The sequence below is a fragment of the Dasypus novemcinctus genome, chromosome 9 (assembly GCF_030445035.2).
Source record: "Dasypus novemcinctus isolate mDasNov1 chromosome 9, mDasNov1.1.hap2, whole genome shotgun sequence".
In the NCBI taxonomy this organism is placed as follows: Eukaryota; Metazoa; Chordata; class Mammalia; order Cingulata; family Dasypodidae; genus Dasypus; species Dasypus novemcinctus.
This window is the reverse complement of record NC_080681.1, coordinates 75,119,106-75,138,172: the sequence shown is the minus strand read 5'-3', so window position 1 is coordinate 75,138,172 and position 19,067 is coordinate 75,119,106. Positions and strand designations below refer to the sequence as shown.

Below are 19,067 nucleotides of genomic sequence, written 5' to 3'. Positions count from 1 at the left end.
CTAGCTCTCTTTTGGACTCTGTGTATTTGAATTTAAAGTCAAATCTCTTATAGATAGCATATAGTTTGGACATTCTTTTTTATCCATTCTGCCAATCTCTGCCTTATAAATGGAGAGCTTAATCCATTTACACTTAAAGTAACTACTGATAATGCAAGACTTTCTTCTGACATTTTGCTATTTAGTCTTTATAAGTATTATACCCTTTCCTCCCTCAATTCTTCTATTAATGCCTATATTCATATTTACTTGATTTTTTGTATTGTACCATATTGAGTCCCTTCTCATTCCAATTTTCATATATTTTTCATATATTTTCCTTGTGGTCACCATGGAGCTAAAATTCAACATTCTAAATGTATAACAGTCATATTTGATTTGATACCAATTTGACTTCAATAGCATATACAATATATTGTTCCCATACCCCTCTGTTCCCCCACCTTCTCTGTACTTGTTACAAATTATATCATTGTATCTGGTATTTCCAAAGTCATAAATTAATCACTAATTTTTTTTTTTTTTAGTTTTTTTCATCACTACTTTTTATGCATTTGCATTTTGGCACCTGTAGGAAGTATAAAGTGAAGTTACATACCAAAAATGAAGACAATAGAACCGGCTCTTATAAATACCCAAATGATTGCCTTTATTGGGGTTCTTTATTTCTTTATGCTGCTTTGAACTACTGTCCATAGTCTTTTCCTTTCAGACTGAAGAACTGTAGCAGGGCTTGTAAGGCAGGTCTATTTTGTTTATATAGGAATAGCTTAATCTCTCCCTCATTTCTGAAATGACGTCCTGCCAGATATAAAATTATTGATTGGTACAGTAGTTTGATATTATTTATGAATTCCAAAAATAGATATTGGATTATATTTGTGAATTGGTCTCTTCCTCTGGGTATATTAGATTGGATTGGATTGGATTCAGAGGTTTCACTTTTACTTGATTAAATAATGATTAAGGTTTTGATTGGGCCACTCAGTAGGATGTTGAGTCTCTGCTCACTAAGGGGACAATGATAAAGACTGCCCCTTTACAGAGAAAATGACATGGTAGAGGATAAAGTTAGAGTTTAATGCTGTAGCCCCAGGAAGTAAATACACAGAGAAGCAGATATGTGATGAAAGAGAGAAAGCTCCATTAGACATGGCAGAGGCCCCAGGAAGAGAGATGAGCCACTCACCTGATAGTGTACAGCTGGCCTTGTGGAGAGAGCAGAGCAGCTGAGCCTAGAGAGAAGCAAGCCCTGTGAGAGACAAGACTTACCCACCCTACAGCTGATATTGAAAGAAGCTGGGACCGTGAAGCCTTACCAAGAAGAGGAAGCCTGCGTTCTTGCAGATGTTGGCAGCCATCTTGCCCCAAATGTGGCAACAGACTTTGGTGAGGGAAATAACTTATGCTTTATGACCTGATAACTGTAAGCTTCTACCCCAAATAAACACCCTTTATAAAAGGCAACAGATTTCTGGTGTTTTACATAAGCACCCCTTTGGCTGACTAATACAGTTGGCAATTGTTTTTCCTTCAGTACTTTAAGGATTTCAACCCACTACCTTCTTGCCTCTGTGATTTCTGATGAGAAATCAGCACTTAATCTAATTGGATTCCCTTGTATATAACATATTGCTTTTCTCTTGTAGCTTTTAGGACTCTCTCCTTGTCCTTTGCACTCAACAGTTTGACCTGTATGTGACAGGGCATATTTATATTCAAGTTTATCCTATTTGGTGTTTGTTGGGCTTTTTGGATGTTCATGCTCATGTCTTTTGCTACGCTTGGGAAGTTTTTGTTATTATTTCTTTGAATATGCCTTCTACCCCTTTCTGTCTGTCTTCTGTTCTGGGACCCCTATAATGCACATATTTGTACGCTTGATGATGTTCCAGAGGTATCTTAGGCTATTTTACCTTTTTTCATTTTTTTTTTTTCTGCTACTCAGCCTGACTCATTTTGATGGTCTTGACCTTAAATGTGGAAATTCTTTCTTTTACCATCTCTAATCTGCTGTTGAAAACCCTCTGGGAATTTTTCATTTCAGTTATTATGGTTTTCAACTCCAGTAGTTCTGTTTGATTCCTTTTAAAAATTCTATCTCTTTACTGAGATTCTCATATTGTTCATTCATTGTTTTCCTGATATGCTTGTTCTCTCTCTGTATTTGTTGTCATTTCCTTCAGCATATTGCATAGTTCAGTCCTCTTTGTCAATGTTTTCTGGATTTTTGGTCTCCTCCTTTAGATGGGCCATGATTTCCTGTTCCTTTGTTTGTCTTGTAAAACTTTTGTTGCATGTTATATCTTTTACTATTTTAAAATGTTAACTCAGGGAATGTTAACTTATTCCCTGAGATGTCTGTTTCTTGAGTTTGTAACCAGCTGGTGATATGAGAGATTTTCTTGAGTGCCAGCCCTCCTATCAGGAAGGCAAATGTGAAGTGCAGGGTCCTCCCTTACTTTTCTGGGCCTGTCTTGTTCTGGGCTTGTGCTTTTTAGTGGCTTTAGAAGTTCCCCTGTTTACAGGAGTTTGAGACAGAACTTTTCCCTCTCTCTTGGTGTTCCACTGCTGGATTTAAAGCAGTTAAGCCTTTGTCCAGGTTCTCCATCTCAATTGTTTAGAACACTGCTCCATTGTCTCAAGCTGCTTTGCCTTCGGGGCAAATCCTGGAAGTGGGGTGGCATGCCAGAATAGAGTTTCCCAAGTCATTCTTTCCCAGCTGGAACAAGAGCATGAATCCAAAAGAAAGTACCAGGCAGGTCCAAACTGCTCTAGAGAAGGAATGAGAGAGGGGTCAAGAAGGGTGCCAGGAGCTTCTTCCACAGCTCCCTAAAGCTGTGCTTTCTTGACCTATCCACCAAATGCAGCCCTTCAACTATCCTCTGCAGCTCTAAGGAGATATAGTGTCATAAGTCTCCTCCACTGCTGCGGCGGCTTGCTCGGTCGGTAGAGGTGGGGTCTGGCTGCAGACGAGGGGTCGGTCCAGCTCTGGACGAGGGGTCGGTCCCGCTTGGGATGAGGGGTCGGTCTCACAAGGGGTTGTGCGGTTCGGGCTGACGAAGGGGTCGCCCGGAGAAGCAGGTGACGAACTAGGGACAAGGGAGGCCAGGCCCTTGTCGGGGGCTCTCAGGACTGGAGGGCGCATGGCAGAAGAACTACCGCGGAGACAAGGTAAACACGCAAGTCCACTTTATTGAGGGAGAGGCAACAGTTTTATAGGGGCTGGGGAAGGCTGATTGGTCAAAGCCACGCCCTGTTCTGATTGGTTGCCGGCGAAAGGTCAGTGGGCAGTGCTGGACGGGGGAGGGGTGGTGGTTAGGGATTGGCTGTCGCTGTTGCTGGGGGAAGGGGCAGGGTTTAGGGATTGGTGGCTGCTGTTGCTGCGGTAGAGGGCAGACTTGAGTTTCCCGCTCACGCCTGCCTGTTGCTGCTGTCGGGGGAAGGGAAAAGGGCAGACTGGATTTTTCCGCCCTGCGCCGGCGCAGGGAGAAAGAAGAAGAAGGGTGCCGCCCCACAGGCATCGTGTGGCGCCATCCGGGAGGAGGGGCGGCCGCGGAAGCACGGCTGCCGAGAAGGGGAGACCCGAGGGCACTCTGCGCCCATGCCGAGCTCCCTTCAGGGGTGGCGGTGAGTCCGACCAGCCACCCTATTATGGGGGCAGCGGAATTAGGCCTACTGCGGCTGCTCCCCCGCCAGGCCAGCAAACCACACTTCAGCCCGAGGGGTGACCGCACACTGCCTTTGGGGCAGGATGGCCTGTTGGCAGTCCCCTAGTGATCTGAAGTAGCTAATATCAGTAATCAGCTGATGCCCATCCCTAGTCTTCAGGAGGAAGATTTTTATGTTCTTTTCTTGCACCAGCAAAACTACACCAGGGTTGGACCCACTGCAGCCTGCTGGGTGATGATGACCATCACAGAGAGAGAACAATTTACCAGTCTTTTCCTCCTACTCTTCCCTGGATGCTGTACAGTGTTCTACTTGACTCTAGCATTTTAAAACAGTTGATCAGAAAGTTCTTGCCCCTTTCTCTGCCCCCTTCATTGAAGTCACACCAAGCTATATGATAAAGGTTGAATACACGGTATACCTTTCATACTTTTGTGACTATGAGGCCTAATTTACTGTTCCAACTGCAATTTGAATATACTCTTTTTTTCTTTTTTTTTTAGATAAATAGGTCACACAAAATGTTACGTTAAAAAACCTAAGAGGGAAGCGGATTTGGCCCAATGGATAGGGCATCCGCCTACCACATGGGAGGTCTGCAGTTCAAACCCCGGGCTTCCTTGACCGGTATGGAACTGGCCCATGGGCAGTGCTGATGCGCGCAAGGAGTGCCCTGCCATGCTGACACAACAAGATGATGCAACAAAAAGAAACACAGATTCCTGGTGCCGCTGATAAGGATAGAAGTGGTCACAGAAGAACACACAGTGAATGAACAGAGAGCAGACAACTGGGTGTGGGGGAAGGGGAGAGAAATTTTAAAAAATAATAATAAATCTTTAAAAAAACAAAAAAAAAACATAAGAAGTTACCATATACCCTGTATATACTCTTATGTCATTTTTATAAACAAACTGTCTTATAAAATGGAAATGAACAGGCAGTCTTTATCATTGTCCTCTCAATGCCTGGTACCCAATAAATATTTTATTTGATTCAAATAAAAATTATTGAAATGGCATAGTTTTTCTAATGGTATATCAAGGAAAACTATCACAAATAATAAGAAAGAATGGAATCACATACATATGTGGTAAATGAAATTCTGTTCCATATGGTCCAGTCAAAATATGATGGGGGAAAATGAGCCAGCTAGGTTGTAGGGGTCTTTTTGCCCATTAATTGCTACACTGTTGTTTTCTACTAATCAAATAACATCATAGTTTACAGCAGGAAATTTCATATCAAAACCTCTAGACACACTAACACCAAACAGCTTTTGTCCAGATAGGAGTTAATCAGTAATTTTGAAGGATTTGTGTATATACTTATTTTAGTTCAGTTCAAAACACTTTTGGATGTGTACAAAATGTCAAGTACTTTTATTTTGTTCTGCACTGGGGATATGAAGATAAATAAGATAATCCTTCTAGGAGCTTATAGTTTAAAATGATGAAAGAGTAATTGCAATAATATTAATGCTTTGTGATAAGGAGGAGGTTTGCTCAAATATATAGAGGAAGAGTCATTACTGTAATCAGGAAGTTTGTGCAAGACTTCCTGGAAGAGATGCCCAAATTGAGTTGATAAACAAACCAAAGCTAATCAGGTGGAGAAAAGTAGCAAAGTTATACCATACAGTGGGAACAGTAGTCTAAGTAAATGCCTAGAGGCATGAAACGGCATGGTAAGGAAAGAGGTGGGGGTCAACTCAGGGGACAGAACTACGAACAGCTTGTGCCAAAGCGCAATGGGCAAGGTGAAGAGTAGCCGGAGATGAAGCCAGAAAGGTGAGCATGGGTCATGACGTGAAGGGCTTTATGTGCCACATTAGAAGGCTAAACTTTACCCGTTTGGTAATGGGGAACTTTTGAAAGGGTTTTGGCAAAGTAGTTAACTTCTGAGCAGGATGCATGCTTCATCTCTCTATATCCAGAAGGAGGGGTGACATTAGAAAGAGGTTTAAGGAATAATTTAAGAGTTTTCTCAGGCAGAGGGAATAGCATACACAAAGGCACAATAACATAGAATGCATCAAGGTGGAAAAATAATACTATACCAGCTTTTTAGTCAAAGATCTTGTCCATCCTAGAGAGGTAGAGGCATAGCACACAAACAGGATCTTTAAAAATGGAAGTTCCCAGCTCTTAATAGTGCTAATTTTTAACTTCAGAGAACATACCTCAAATCTTTTTCTAAAAAGTTTTTCTTCTTTTTCCAGTTTGTTCTTTTCTAAGTTTTTCTTCTTAATTCTGAAGAGGTTTCTAGGAGATAAACTGGCAAGAAACATGTAAAGCTAAATCTACTATAATAAAACTCTAAGTTTCCAAGTTTACAAAATCATTCTATTTCAGATTAAGTCCAGTTATAACTGTGTGTGTGTGTTGACATCTCCACTAGAGCAGAGAATCCAGAACTAAACAAGGTACATAGGAAATAGGCGCTCAACCACAGAGCCACATCCGCTCCCCAATAAGAGTTGGTTTCTTTTTTTTCCCATTTTTTAGGAGGTACTGGGGATCAAACCCAGGACCTTATACATGGGAAGCAGGTGCCCAACCACTTGAACTACATCTGCTGCCCTAGAATTGTCTTTCTATAATCTAGTAGATTATGTCCCTCTCTTGCTTAACCTTTCAGTAGCTCTCTACCGCTTATAGACTAAAGTCTATACATTCCTTAGCATGGTACAAAGAGCATTTTATAATCTGGCCCCAATTTCTCTTTCCAGCTTTATGAGCTGCTATTCTCCCCAAATATGCAAAGTCTACATGGGATGTATTAGAAGGTGTGCTATTCTTTCCATGTCTTCATACCTAGGATATGCTTCTTCAGCTTCTCTTAGAACTTATCATCATCTTAGGTTAATGGAAGGAAAATAAAAGGACTGACACTAATATCGATGGTGTTTCTTACTTCTTGGTAGAATAAATTATGGTAGAAACCATTTACTAAGTAACAAAAAATATCTAGAAATTGAAACATCAATTTACAGGTATAATGATAGCTTCAGTATCACATTTTCAAATTTTTCTCAGTTGAGCATAAAGCAAACTATTATATCAGTTTGTTTCAAGAAAAAACAAAAACATTGGAAAGTTGTTTCCTGAAAAGACATTTATAGTCATCAAAATTCTAAAAAGTTTTTTTGTGCATGTCAAAAATTTCTTGTTTTTCCTTTCTTGGAACTCTGTTTTCCTATGCTCTGCTGTCACAGTAAAAGTATGAAGAAGAATTTAATTGCTAGAAATTTAAGGGAGAAAGTTACTTTTCTAGACTGTGACTGCATCTTTCCAACTTTGAAAAAGTACATTACATCAAGTCTCATCCCAAAGAAAATAAACTTAATGCAAGACCCATCCTCTGTGTTTGTGTTTGGCACAGACTGATGTCTGATTTTTTGCGGGGGGACTTGATAGGATTTTCCTAGACAAGTTTCTCAGACTGAACAGAACACACAGTGGTCACAGCTCAATGACCATTTAGAAAAGCATTTCCCCAAGACATTTGTTAAACAAGTATCTCAGATCCTGCCGTCTTGTCCTAGTAATTGAGAAGGCTGGAGCACAGAGAACTGCAAAACCATCTGACACAGTAAAAAAAAATCTTGTCACCTAATTGCAGGCTGTAACTTGAATCACATTAATGAAGGTTAGACCATGAGTTTAAAAGACATTCTTTTCTTAATTCTAACATTAATTTTAGTATAACTACAATTATACTGTACTGTAGAGATATCGGTCTTACTATATGATAAACTAGTTTCTCTTCTCTCTATGTTTCATTTAAGTTCTAATGTGTCCTATAGGGGAGAAGTTTATATAGCCTATAAGACGTGGAGTTTTTCACTGTTTGGTGAGTACTGACTTGAAATCTTTCCTTGCACCCTATTCACACAACCAGACTATGATGATGAAGATAAATGTAATGGCGCTTCACATTTTCGTACCCTTTTTCTCTTTTAATCCTCTCAACTGTTCTATGATGTAGGTTTTGCTATTCACATTTTGTAGAGGAGGTACTGAGAATCAAATGTAATGGCTTGTTTAAGGTCACAGAGCTTGTAAAGACATAAATTGCAGCAGATAAGTGGTAATGTAAGTGTACATTTGTACGTACCTTTTTGATTCTTCAGCACCTTTTTTCTCTTTGTTTTCCTTTGTTATCAAAAACTTGGGTCTCCAAGTTTTCAGTTTATCGTCTTCTTTTCTGGGGGAAAAATATTTTAAGCAAGTAATTTAAAACTGAGCCATTAAAAATGTCTGGATTCACCAACACATTATGGGCAATTATGTTTTCTATAAAAATGTAAAAATCATGTAGTAGTGTACTTTCATAATGTATGGCAAAGATCAACAAGCTTTTCCTGTAAGTCAGATAGTAAATATTTTGGGCTTTGCAGGTCATACCATCTCTATCATAACTGCTTAGCTTTCCTGTTGCAGTGCAAAAGGAGCTGTAGACAATATGTAACAAATAAGTGTCACTGATTTTGTAAAACTTTATTTACAAAAACAAGTGGCAGGGGAGCAGATGTGGCTCAGGCAGTTGAGCACCTGCCCCCCACATGGGAGGTCCCAGGTTCAGTTCCTGGAGACTCCTGAAAACAAAACAAAACAAGCAAAACAGACTGAGCCTCAGTGGTTGGACAGAAGCTTTCCTCATATGAGGTCGAGGGTTCAATCCCCAGCCCCAGGTACCTCAAAAAAACAAAACAACAACAACAAAAAACAAACAATAACAAGAAACAAGTGGCAGGCTGAGTTTGGCCCACAGACCATAGTTTGCTGACCTCTGATGTATGGCAATCCAAATTTGAAACCAGAAGCAAGAGATCGATCCTGCTTAGAATCATATCTCCTCTCCTTTCTGAGCCTCTGTTTCTTAATTTCTAAAATGAGAACAATAATACCAACCTTTACCATGAGACAAGATTGAGTGAACAAGTTCTTGACTGTAGTGTGTCTAGGCAGAGGAGGATACAGGGAAGGAAGAGGAGAGGGTATTATAGAAGGAACTAATACTTTTGGGCACCTATCAGGTCTTACGCAAATCATTTTACATATATTAACTCATTTTATTTTCACAGTAAGTATTGCAACAATCCTTTAAAGTAGTCATAAAATTTTACAAAGGAGAAAATGATCATAGAACTTACAATAGTTACAATAGTGGCTTTGTACCCAGGTAAGTGTGTCTGATTCCAAAGTCCTTATTTGATCAAACCTACTGCTTCAAAAAGCTCCTTTCCTGGGAATGGCAAAGTTACCAATGTCTATCATTGATACAGAGCAAAAACAGACCTGACTCTACTGACTCTCTATGGTATCTGGACACTCCAACAACTCTCCACTGGGTAGATCATAACCAAAATGATTGTATGCCTGAAGCATTTTTGACATTTTCAGAGACACTGTGTCTTATCCCATTTGGATCTATTTATAAAGGTCCAAAAGAAAGTCAAGGACTCAGCACTTGACGAGCACTGAAGATGCTGCTTAGCCTTGAGAGGGACCTTTCTCTGATCCCTCTCTTTTCTCAACTTCGGAGTCTATAACAAGGAGCTTCGCAATTACATTTTTCTATCTGTTCACGTACTCTCCTTTTATCTCCCTACCTTAAGTTTCCAGAAGATGGGATGAAGACATATATTCCAAATGTATCCACCCTAGGCTTAGCACAGTGCTAGTCATACAGCAAGTGTTCTATAAGAACCTAGGGTGGACCTGTTTGGAAGAAGCTACAGGTGTGAAGATAGGGAATAGCCAGTCAAAGGTCTACTAATTTCTTTACTGATTACAAAGTAATATGTTGATTATTTAAACATTTGGAGGCAGTAGTAGACAGGAAGCAGAAGTTAAAAAAAGAGACAAAATAAGCATAATCTAATCACTCAAAGACATTCAACTTTCCTTCTAAGCATTTTTCAAAGTACTTTTAAAATCAGGAATGAGATCCTATTCTACACACAATTTTGCATTCTGCCTTATATTTTAATTGTCATTATAGTGAAAGCATTTCTGTATATCATTGGAAACTAATACATATTTAAGTGATCATGTAGAATAATATATATACTATAATACAAAGCTCATTTCTGTATATTTGGACACTTAGACAGTTTTAGACATCTCATAATTTATCAGGAGATAGATACTTCTGTTTATAAATTTTTTTCTTTATTTTTCCATTAAGACAAATTTCTTAAGGTGGGATTTTTGGGTTAAGTAAAGAGTATGAGGTTTCTTGATACAAATTGCCCAATTATCCTTTCAGAAAGGACACGTCAATTTATTTCCATGCTAGTCGTGGGCATTATGTTCAAATCTTTGCTTCTTTGTCAACATATTTTAAACTTTTCAGGGATCTAGATGGAAAGCTTAGTGAAATTGGCAGGATAGGGGTTGTTATTACCATTTTGGGGTAAGAAACCGAGGTTCAGAGAAGTAAGATGACATGACCCAGGTCTCAGTGCTAGAAAGTTGTAGAAGTAGAAACTGGTTGTCTAACTGCTAGTCCAATGAGCTTTGTAAGATCCCCTGCCTCTCTTCCTTTCCTTGCTGACTCTCTAAGAGATATGGTAAGAATAAAAGAAAAAAAGAAAAGAAAAGCAGAGGTCTGGATTATCTAGCAACAATTTAGTCCAGGGTTGTGCAGGCTACTCCCTAGTCTAATACCTATCAAAACATGGCAGGCAAACCAGCCAAGCTACAAGAACTTACATATCATCTTCTTATTCCAATTTCTGCTACTTTCCTTCAATGTTCTATTGGCTGCAAATGCCTTTAGTGATTGGTTTCTCTGAGGTCAAACTAAAAAAGATTTGCATTATCACATGAAAAAGAAATTGGTCAGAATGTGATAGGACTAAGTGATGTGGTCACTATTATTCATAAAATATTACCAGGTACCTATCATGTCCTAGGTGCTGTATTAGGAGCTGGGTTATGGAGATGAACAGTAGGACATGGTTCCTACCAGAAGATATCACAATTTATTAATAAAATCCAGTTAAGTCCCCCCTTGAAGTATCTTCTCCTTGCCTTCATTTCTTTCACTACCCTAGAACATATTTTTTATCATCTTTCACCTGAGAAATAGTAACCATGTTCTAACATATGTCTTACTTCTGACTTCCCCTTCAAAGCAGTCGTAGAAGGGTCTGGTTACTCTTTCTGAAGCATGGCTATGATTATATTATCCTCTTGCTCAGAGTTCTTCTGGACTTCCTCATTTGACAACAGAGCAGAAGGATATTCAGAAAAGGATCTCCCAGTACAGAATAACTAGATCCTGGATAACATGGGCTTTTTTTTTTTTTTACCCCACTTAGATATAAGTGCTACACAGAGTACCCTAGCAGCCCCCATCAAATAAGCTGAAACCAGAAGTGAAAGCAGAAAGCAACATTCAAGAATAAAGGGCAAGTCTGTCCTAAGAAAATGCTGGTATCAGCACTTCAGTATTTCAGAAGACTGTACCTTAGGCCAAGAGCAAGGTAGGAGTAAAGACAAATTGTCAGAATGGATTTTTTAAAAGCCAATTTCAGCTATATGCTATTTATCAGACTCAGTGAATAAGAATATGGAAAATAGAAAATTAAAGAATCAAAAATTCATTCTAGGTTTGTAACAAATGTGTCACAACAATGTAAGGTGGTGGTGTGGGGTGACATATGGGAATCCTGAACAGTATGGGGGGTTGTTTTGTTAACTCATAATTTCTCAAATAAAAAAAAATGGTTAAAAATGCATACTAGGAAAATACTAAAATAACATTTAGATGGGCATATTAATAGCAGGCAAATTTGACTTAAAGATAAATAGCTTCACTAGGAGATAGAATAGTATAGAAGTAAAGAGAATGGATTCAGAAGTACAATTGCATGAATTTGAATTCTTGTTCCACCACTTATTAGCTATGTGAGCTTGAGCAAGTTGCTTAGCCTCTTTGCCTCAGTCTATATTCTGTAAAACTGGTTATTTACCTCACAGGATTGTTGTAAGGATTAAATAATGTATGAATGAGTGCTTGGCACACAGTAAGAGCTAGGTACATACTATTTTTTTTAACATACACTTGTATTAAAGGATAGAAATTGATCTTTGTATCCAAAAATTAGAGAAATCATATTTTTCTTAAGTACACAAAATCTGACCATATACTAGCATGAATCATGTCTCAGAACATGTTAAGGTACTGATATATAAACTACTTTCTCAGACCACAATGCAATTAAGATAGACGTCACCACTGGAATAGAATGCACAGCCTGGAAACAGACCTTCAGATATATGGAAACTTTATATGACAAAGATGGCACTGCATATCAACAGGGAAAATAGGGACAATTCTATAAATGGTGTTGGGACATTTATCCATATGGATGAAAATCAAATTGGATCTCTACTTCATTACAAATACAAAACTCAGTTCCAGCTGGCACTGAAGCTTAAGTGGAAGAGGCAAAATTTTAAACATTTTGGAAGAAAATATGGGAGAATATCATATATGATCTTGGGATAGAGAAGATATAAAAAGCAACAATCAGAAATTATAAATTGATAAAAATAGAAAACATTAAAGTTAAGAACTTCTATTCATCAGAAGATTAGAAAGAGATAAAAAGCCAAGCCACAAAGTGGGACAAAACATTTTTAGCACATATAACTGACAAAGGAGTAGTATCCAGAATGCATGAAAATTCCTAGAAAATAATAAGGAAAGACTGGCAACCCAATAGAAAAATAAGCAAAAGATATGAACAGACTTCTATGGACAAAAAGACAGGAATGATGAGTAAACATACTAAAAAGAGTTCAACTTTATTAGTACTGAAGGTAATACAAATTAATATCACAATAAGATACTATTTTATAGCCAATAAATTGGCAAAAATTAAGAAATTGTCTATGCTAAGTGTTGGTGAGGATGTGGGTCAATGGGCAGGCCTATACACTACTGGAAAGAATGTAAAGTTGTACAGCCACTTTGTTTATGTTTTTGTTTTATTTTTATTTTTTATTTTTTTGAGGTATCAGGGGCACTGGGACCTCATCTATTTTGCTTATTGTTTGTTTCTGTGTCAGGAGGCACTGGGAACTGAACGTGGGATCTCCCAGGTGGGAGGCAGGATCTCAACCGCTTGGGCCACACCCACTCCCCTGTACAGCCATTTTGGAGAACAGTTTGACATTTTCTCATGAATTTGCATTTCCTACAACTCAGCATTCTTTTTAAAGATTTATTTCATTTATTTTTTTATCTCCCCCACCCTTTGTTTTGCACTCACTGTCTGCTCTGCGTCCATTCACTGTGCTTTCTGTATCTGCTTGTCTTCTCTTTAGGAGACACCAGGAGCTGAACCCAGATATCTCATGTGGGAGAGAGGTGCTCAGTTGCTTAAGCCATCTCAGTTCCCTGGTTTGTTGTGTCTCTCATTATCTTTCCTCTTTGTGTCTCCTTATTGTGTCATCCTGTTGCATCAGCTTGCCACACCTGCCAGTCATGCCAGCTCGCTGTTCTGCTCATCCTCTCCAGGAAACCAGGAACCAACCCCAGGACCTCCCATGTGGTAGGCAGGAGCCCAACTGCTTGAGCCACATCTGCTTCCTAGCATTTCTTAATTTTTTCTAAGTGTACCTCCTAGAAAAGTTCTTGCACGCATTCACATGAGTAAGAATATTTGTAGCAGTATTGTTCATAAGTGCAAAAAATTAGGAACTACTTGAATACCCAGCAAAAGATAATGGATAACTAAATTATGGTGTCTATATACAATGAAATATTACTAAGCAGGAAAAATGAATCAGTTATGATGGCCAAAAAGGATGAATTTTATTTGAGTAAAAAATGGAAGCTGCAGAAATCTATGTATAGCACCATACTATTTTTATAATGCTCAAATCCCAAATCTCTCTCTCTCTCTTAATTTGTATTCCTTTTTTTTTGGAGGTACCAGGGATTGTACCCAGGACCTTGCACACAGGAAGCAGATGTTCAACCACTGAGCTTCATCTGCTCCCCAATGAGAGTTGTTTTTTTCATTTGTTTGCTTGTTTGTACTTAGGAGGTACCGGGGTTTGAACCCAGGACCTCGTACATGGGAAGCGGGTGTTCAACCACTTGAGTTACATCTGCTCCCAAACAATATATTTTTTATCATCTGTGTTTGTTAAAACTATTTTTAAAACAAATAAATGAAAAACTCAAAATTTAGGCGAGTAGTTACCTTGGAGGAAAGGCATTAAGAAAGGCTAGAGGAGGTACACAAGGTAGAAAGGCTAAGGTATTCTAGCTCTTAAGTTGAATGATGGGTTCAGGGGAATTTGTTTTATCATGCTTTACAACTTCCACATTTCATGTTTTGTTTTGATTTTTTCAAGTTTTACAAACATAAATGTATTTTCCCCCTATCTCACACCAAAGTACATTTCCAGCTTCTTTCCTGATCACAAGCTGTAGGATTGAATGAAACTCCCCCCCCCAAAAAAAAACCCACATGTTTTCCATTTACACAGGCTGTTCCCCTCACCCTCAATTTCTCTTCTTTCCTCTTGCTCCCCAGTCACCATATGTCCAATGCTCACCTATCCTTCCAGCTTTAATTTGGCACAGAGACTTTTACAGTTTCCTTAAAGGACAGAAATGACTACCTATTCTGAGGTTCCAGATTATTTTGTTCTTACTTTTTTAACTGATGTAACAAATTATGCTTTAGTTTAGGGCAAAATGATATAGATCTTAGTCAGAATCCCTTCCTCAGGGAGCGCTCAGTCTAGAGGGGAGGACAGGCAAGAAAACAGACCATTACAAATGTAAGAGAAATGCTCTGATAAAAAAGAGGTACCTAACCCTAACACATAAGGTCAGAGAGAGCTTCCTGAAGATCTGAATTCAGTTGATAAAATAGTTAACCAGGCAGAAATTATGGCAAAATGTGTTACAGTTAGAAAAATTCTCTTTTTCTTAGTTTGTCACCTCTCTGGAGATGCCTGCCCCAGCTAACTACTCTAAAACAAGTATCAACCACCTCCCAATATATACACCCTATATCAACTTTCTTTCAAAATATCCTGTTTCAGAGCAAAGCAAATTCCAATGTGTAATTATAGATTTGTTTTTCCATTCATTTATTTGTCTTCCCAATCAGATAGGAGTAGGAACTATATCTGTTTTGTTCACTGCTTTATATTCAACACCTAGCACAGCTCTTGGCACATAGTACATATTCAATTATTGAAGCTGCAAGAAATACAAAGGTTTGGAAATGCTGTGCAGCTTATTGAGTTAAAGGAACACCAAGGAGTTTAGGAGAATAGAACAGAGTGGATGAGTGAGAAGTAGAGTCAAGTGAGGCTGAGAGGTTGCCAGAGGCTGGATCACAAATGCATTTTATGTCTTCCTTAGAAGTTTGGATTTCATTTTGAGGGCAATGGATAACCACTAAAAATTGTTAAGCTAGTAGGTGATGGGTTTTGTGACATGATCACATTTGTGCCTTACAAAGATTACAGAAAAAACTGCAGTGCAGGCGAGGTGGCCATTCAGGCCGTTGTTGAGGTGAGCCCACTGAGAAAGCAATGAGGGCCTGAACTGTGGCTGTACAGTGTGATGAAGAGAGGAAACAATGGAGAGTTATTAGATATAGAGGGTGACAGGCCAGAGTATGGGATGAAGAGGAATTAGGGACAATGCCTAAGGGGTTTTGGTTGGAGCAACTTTGTATTTATTGAAATAATCATCAACATGGAGATTAAAGGGACCAGATTTGGGTGGGGAGGGTTGAGATTATGAATTATTTTGGGTACTCTGAGTTTCTATTGCCCTGTGGATTTTAAGATGGAGTTATCCAACAGGCTTATTAGAAGCCAGGAGAGAAAGCTGACCTCAAAATGTAGGTTTTTATATCATCACAATAATTTAATTGAAGTCCTGGGTATGAATGAGACCATTCAAAAAGAGATGAGAAATAAGAAAAATGATAAAAAGAAAACCTAGAGAAAATTAGTATTTCCCCCTGGAAGTATGGCATAGTCAATAGTTTAAGAAGTCAAATAAGATAAGGACTTAAAACTATCTATTGGGGCAGCGGACTTGGCCCAGTGGTTAGGGCGTCCGTTTACCACATAGGAGGTCTGCGGTTCAAACCTGGGACCTCCTTGATCTGTGTGCAGCTGGCCCACGTGCAGTGCTGATGTGCGCAAGGAGTGCTGTGCCACGCAGGGGTGTCTCCCATGTAGGGGAGACCCACGCGCAAGGAGTGCGCCCCGTAAGGAGAGCCGCCCAGCGCGAAAGAAAGTGCAGCCTGTCCAAGAATGATGCCGCTCACACGGAGAGCTGACACAACAAGATGACACAACAAAAACAAACACAGATTCCGTGCCACTGACAACAACAGAAGTGCACAAAGAAGACGCAGCAAATAGACACAGAGAACAGACAATGGGGGTGGGGGAGGGGGGTAGGAAGGGGAGAGAAATAAATAATCTTAAAAAAAAAGTATCTATTGGATTTAACAAAGAAGTCATTAGTGATCTTACTAAAATTAATTTCACTGGTACAATAGGAACAGAACCTAATTGCACTGAGCTCAGCAAGAAGAATGGAAGCTGAGCTGAGGAAATCTTTATTTTTAGCCATTTGGTTGAGAGGAAAAGGACAGAAAACAGAAGCAGCTAAGGAGGGAGCACTGAGTTTAAACACGGTTTCCTTTTTGATAGATTATAGTCATTTAGTCCTTAAGAACAGAGGTTCTGGCAAGTAGCCCTTGTTACCTTCCATTTTGTGCCTTGCACACTGGAAGTTATTAAATGAATATTGTGTCAAAAGGAGCTTCAAGTCTTCTAGAGTCAAAGATAAGCAAAGAATACCAGTTCCAAAGTTCCAGTGAATTTAGAATCACATACCGTCTATGTCGTTCACTATTTCTCCTTCTAAGTTTACAGAATATCACAAGTTGACTTTTCATTCAGTCTCCAAGCAACTTGGAGATGATCCTCCAATCATATTTAACAAAGCATCAGGAACTGGGTTAAATATCAGCAGGGATGGCCAAGGAGGTAAACTGACTTACTTTGACTCTTTTCCACTTGTGTCCACATCATCATAGATAATAATTTCTTGAGACCTAAATTCTAGAGATAAGATCAGAATAGTCACATCACTACATATGGTTTATAAAATCTCTGGCTTTCCAAATTATACAGTCACCTAATTACCTAGATGTGTCCCCTAACTTGTTTTACTAAAATCTGGTCATAGAATACACATAGGCTAGAAGGATCAAAAAACAAAAAATTTCTCCATTTGGAAAGAAATACAGCTAAGGGATTAAAAAAACAGTGAGCTGTCCAAGTATCTCAAATGTATATATACATTTATATCAATTTGATTTCATGCAGATTTCCAAAAGAATATGAGTTGTGAAAGAATCATTTTTAGACCAAACAGACATCTTCCTAAAGATGCTGTACTACTAGAATAATTTTCTTACTCCCTAGGGGAAAAATAGTTAACTAGAATATTAATATTGATTTTTTCCTTCTATGATTACTTCAAAATATTAGAAACTGGCCCTTTCTAATTATTGTTCATAGAACTGAATCTAACAGTATACAATCATAATTAGGCATTTTAGGTTTAAGATTCCCCCATTCCTTGGTGTGCTACAAGAATTCATGATTTTCAGGTGATTTATTCTTAAACAAATTTGAGACCTTCTGGTACACTTATTCATAAGCATTAACATTGCTTTAACTGTTTTCTTCAATAACTTTAAATTTGGATGAGGTACAATGCATGCCTATTCCAAGTTTCTAAGTTGGCCTTTTTTAAAAAAAAACACAGACCAAGCATATATTGGGAGATCTATGATTTTACCCAGTATGTATAATTTTTGTTAGTTCAGCAAATTCATATTTGTAGAACATATTGTACATCTGGATTGCCAAGTCAGAGTGGAATCAAATGAATGACTATGTCTAGATCCCATAAACATACAACAAAAAACATAGCCTTCTTTTTTTTTTAACTTTTCTAAACTTGTGTTGAGAGTGTACTCTATGTCAGGCACTATGCTAATGTATGCACCATGGTTTTTTTTGTGTTTTTTCTTTTGTTTTGTTTTAAAGATTTATTTTTTATTTATTTCTCTCCCTCCCCTCTCCCGGCCCCCAGTCTCCAACACTCCACATTCACCCACTGCATACTGCTTCCATCCTCCTTAACAGCACTGGGAATCTGTGCCTCCCCTTATTGCGTCAGCCCGACCATCAGCTCCCCATGTGGGCGGCGCACTCCTGGGCAGGCTGCACCTTCCTTCACACCGGGCAGCTCTCCCCACGGGGCTCACCGCCCCCCATCTCCCCCGTGCGTTGGGCTCCCCCATGTGGGGGACACCCCCGTGTGGCACTGGCACTCCCTGCGCGCATCAGCACTGCGCAAGGGCCAGTTCCACAGAGGTCAAGGAGGCTCGGGGCTCGAATCGTGGACCTCCCACGTGGTAGGCGAATGCCCCATCCATCAGCCGAGTCCGCCTCCCTGCACCACGGTTTTAATGGCAACGGCAAACAACATTCCTATGACACACTCTTGGTTCAGTTGGTTTATACTGCAATGTGATCATGTTCAAATTATTAAGTCTTTATTAGGGTGATCTAGCTATCAAATCTCCAAGAGGCTGTGTGGTATATGTAAAAAGCACGAGCTTTGTAATCAGAGACACTTGGGTTACAAATGCCAGATCACTCAACTATGGGCTACGCCTAGAGCCTCTCTAAAAAGGGATAATGATATGTTTTGCTGGGTTTTTAAGAATGGAGCATCTACCACAGAGCCTGATATATAGTAGGCACTTGAGAAATGTTACTCACGTTCCCTAAAGTAAGAAATACTGTTCTAAAATAATATATCCTCTCCATATTTATGTATTGACTTTTCATCAAATGTAGGCATGTGGGGAGGACCGCTTGTCTTTCCCTGTCCCTGAACGAAACAATGCTGAGTAGCTGTGTCAGTAATAAGCAATTGCCACTTACCTATATCAGGCAGTGAAAAGGAAAATGCACTGTTGATTGACAAAAGACACAAAAGGTTAAAGGGGAAAGACATGTTCAGCAGAAAGACTCTCTAATGCATCTCAACATATTGATGAGGAGGTGCCTCAATACAGACACTGGCTTCTAGGCAAAATAGGAAGCACACCTCTCGTGCAGCTTTGTTCTCATCACCTCCCACCATTCTTTAGTGAACGTATTTTCCTTAAGCAACTGCCCTTACCCTCCTGTCTTAATTAGAAACAACTTCCGATTGTACCAAAGCCCAGCCTTTCTCCATCCACACAATCCTATTTCTGCCCTCTAATCTTCCAAGATGCCAATCAGATATATCCAACC

The 19,067-nt window shown here is 39.2% G+C and overlaps 1 protein-coding gene across 3 annotated transcripts in view; it reads right to left on the bottom strand.

The window, feature by feature from the left end:
* Positions 1-19,067, bottom strand: part of FYB2 (FYN binding protein 2) — a 172,756-nt gene that overhangs the window by 16,940 nt on the left and 136,749 nt on the right. For 2 of the 3 annotated variants that reach the window (XM_012527894.3, XM_058303512.1), the window contains exons 14-17: positions 18,711-18,739; positions 16,748-16,808; positions 7,792-7,881; positions 5,855-5,948 (exon numbers count right to left, since the gene is read on the bottom strand). In XM_012527894.3, the coding sequence (XP_012383348.3) occupies positions 5,855-5,948; positions 7,792-7,881; positions 16,748-16,808; positions 18,711-18,739 (274 nt within the window). The remainder of the gene's footprint in view (positions 1-5,854; positions 5,949-7,791; positions 7,882-16,747; positions 16,809-18,710; positions 18,740-19,067) is intronic. The other variant, XM_023590845.2, reaches the window with a different exon arrangement.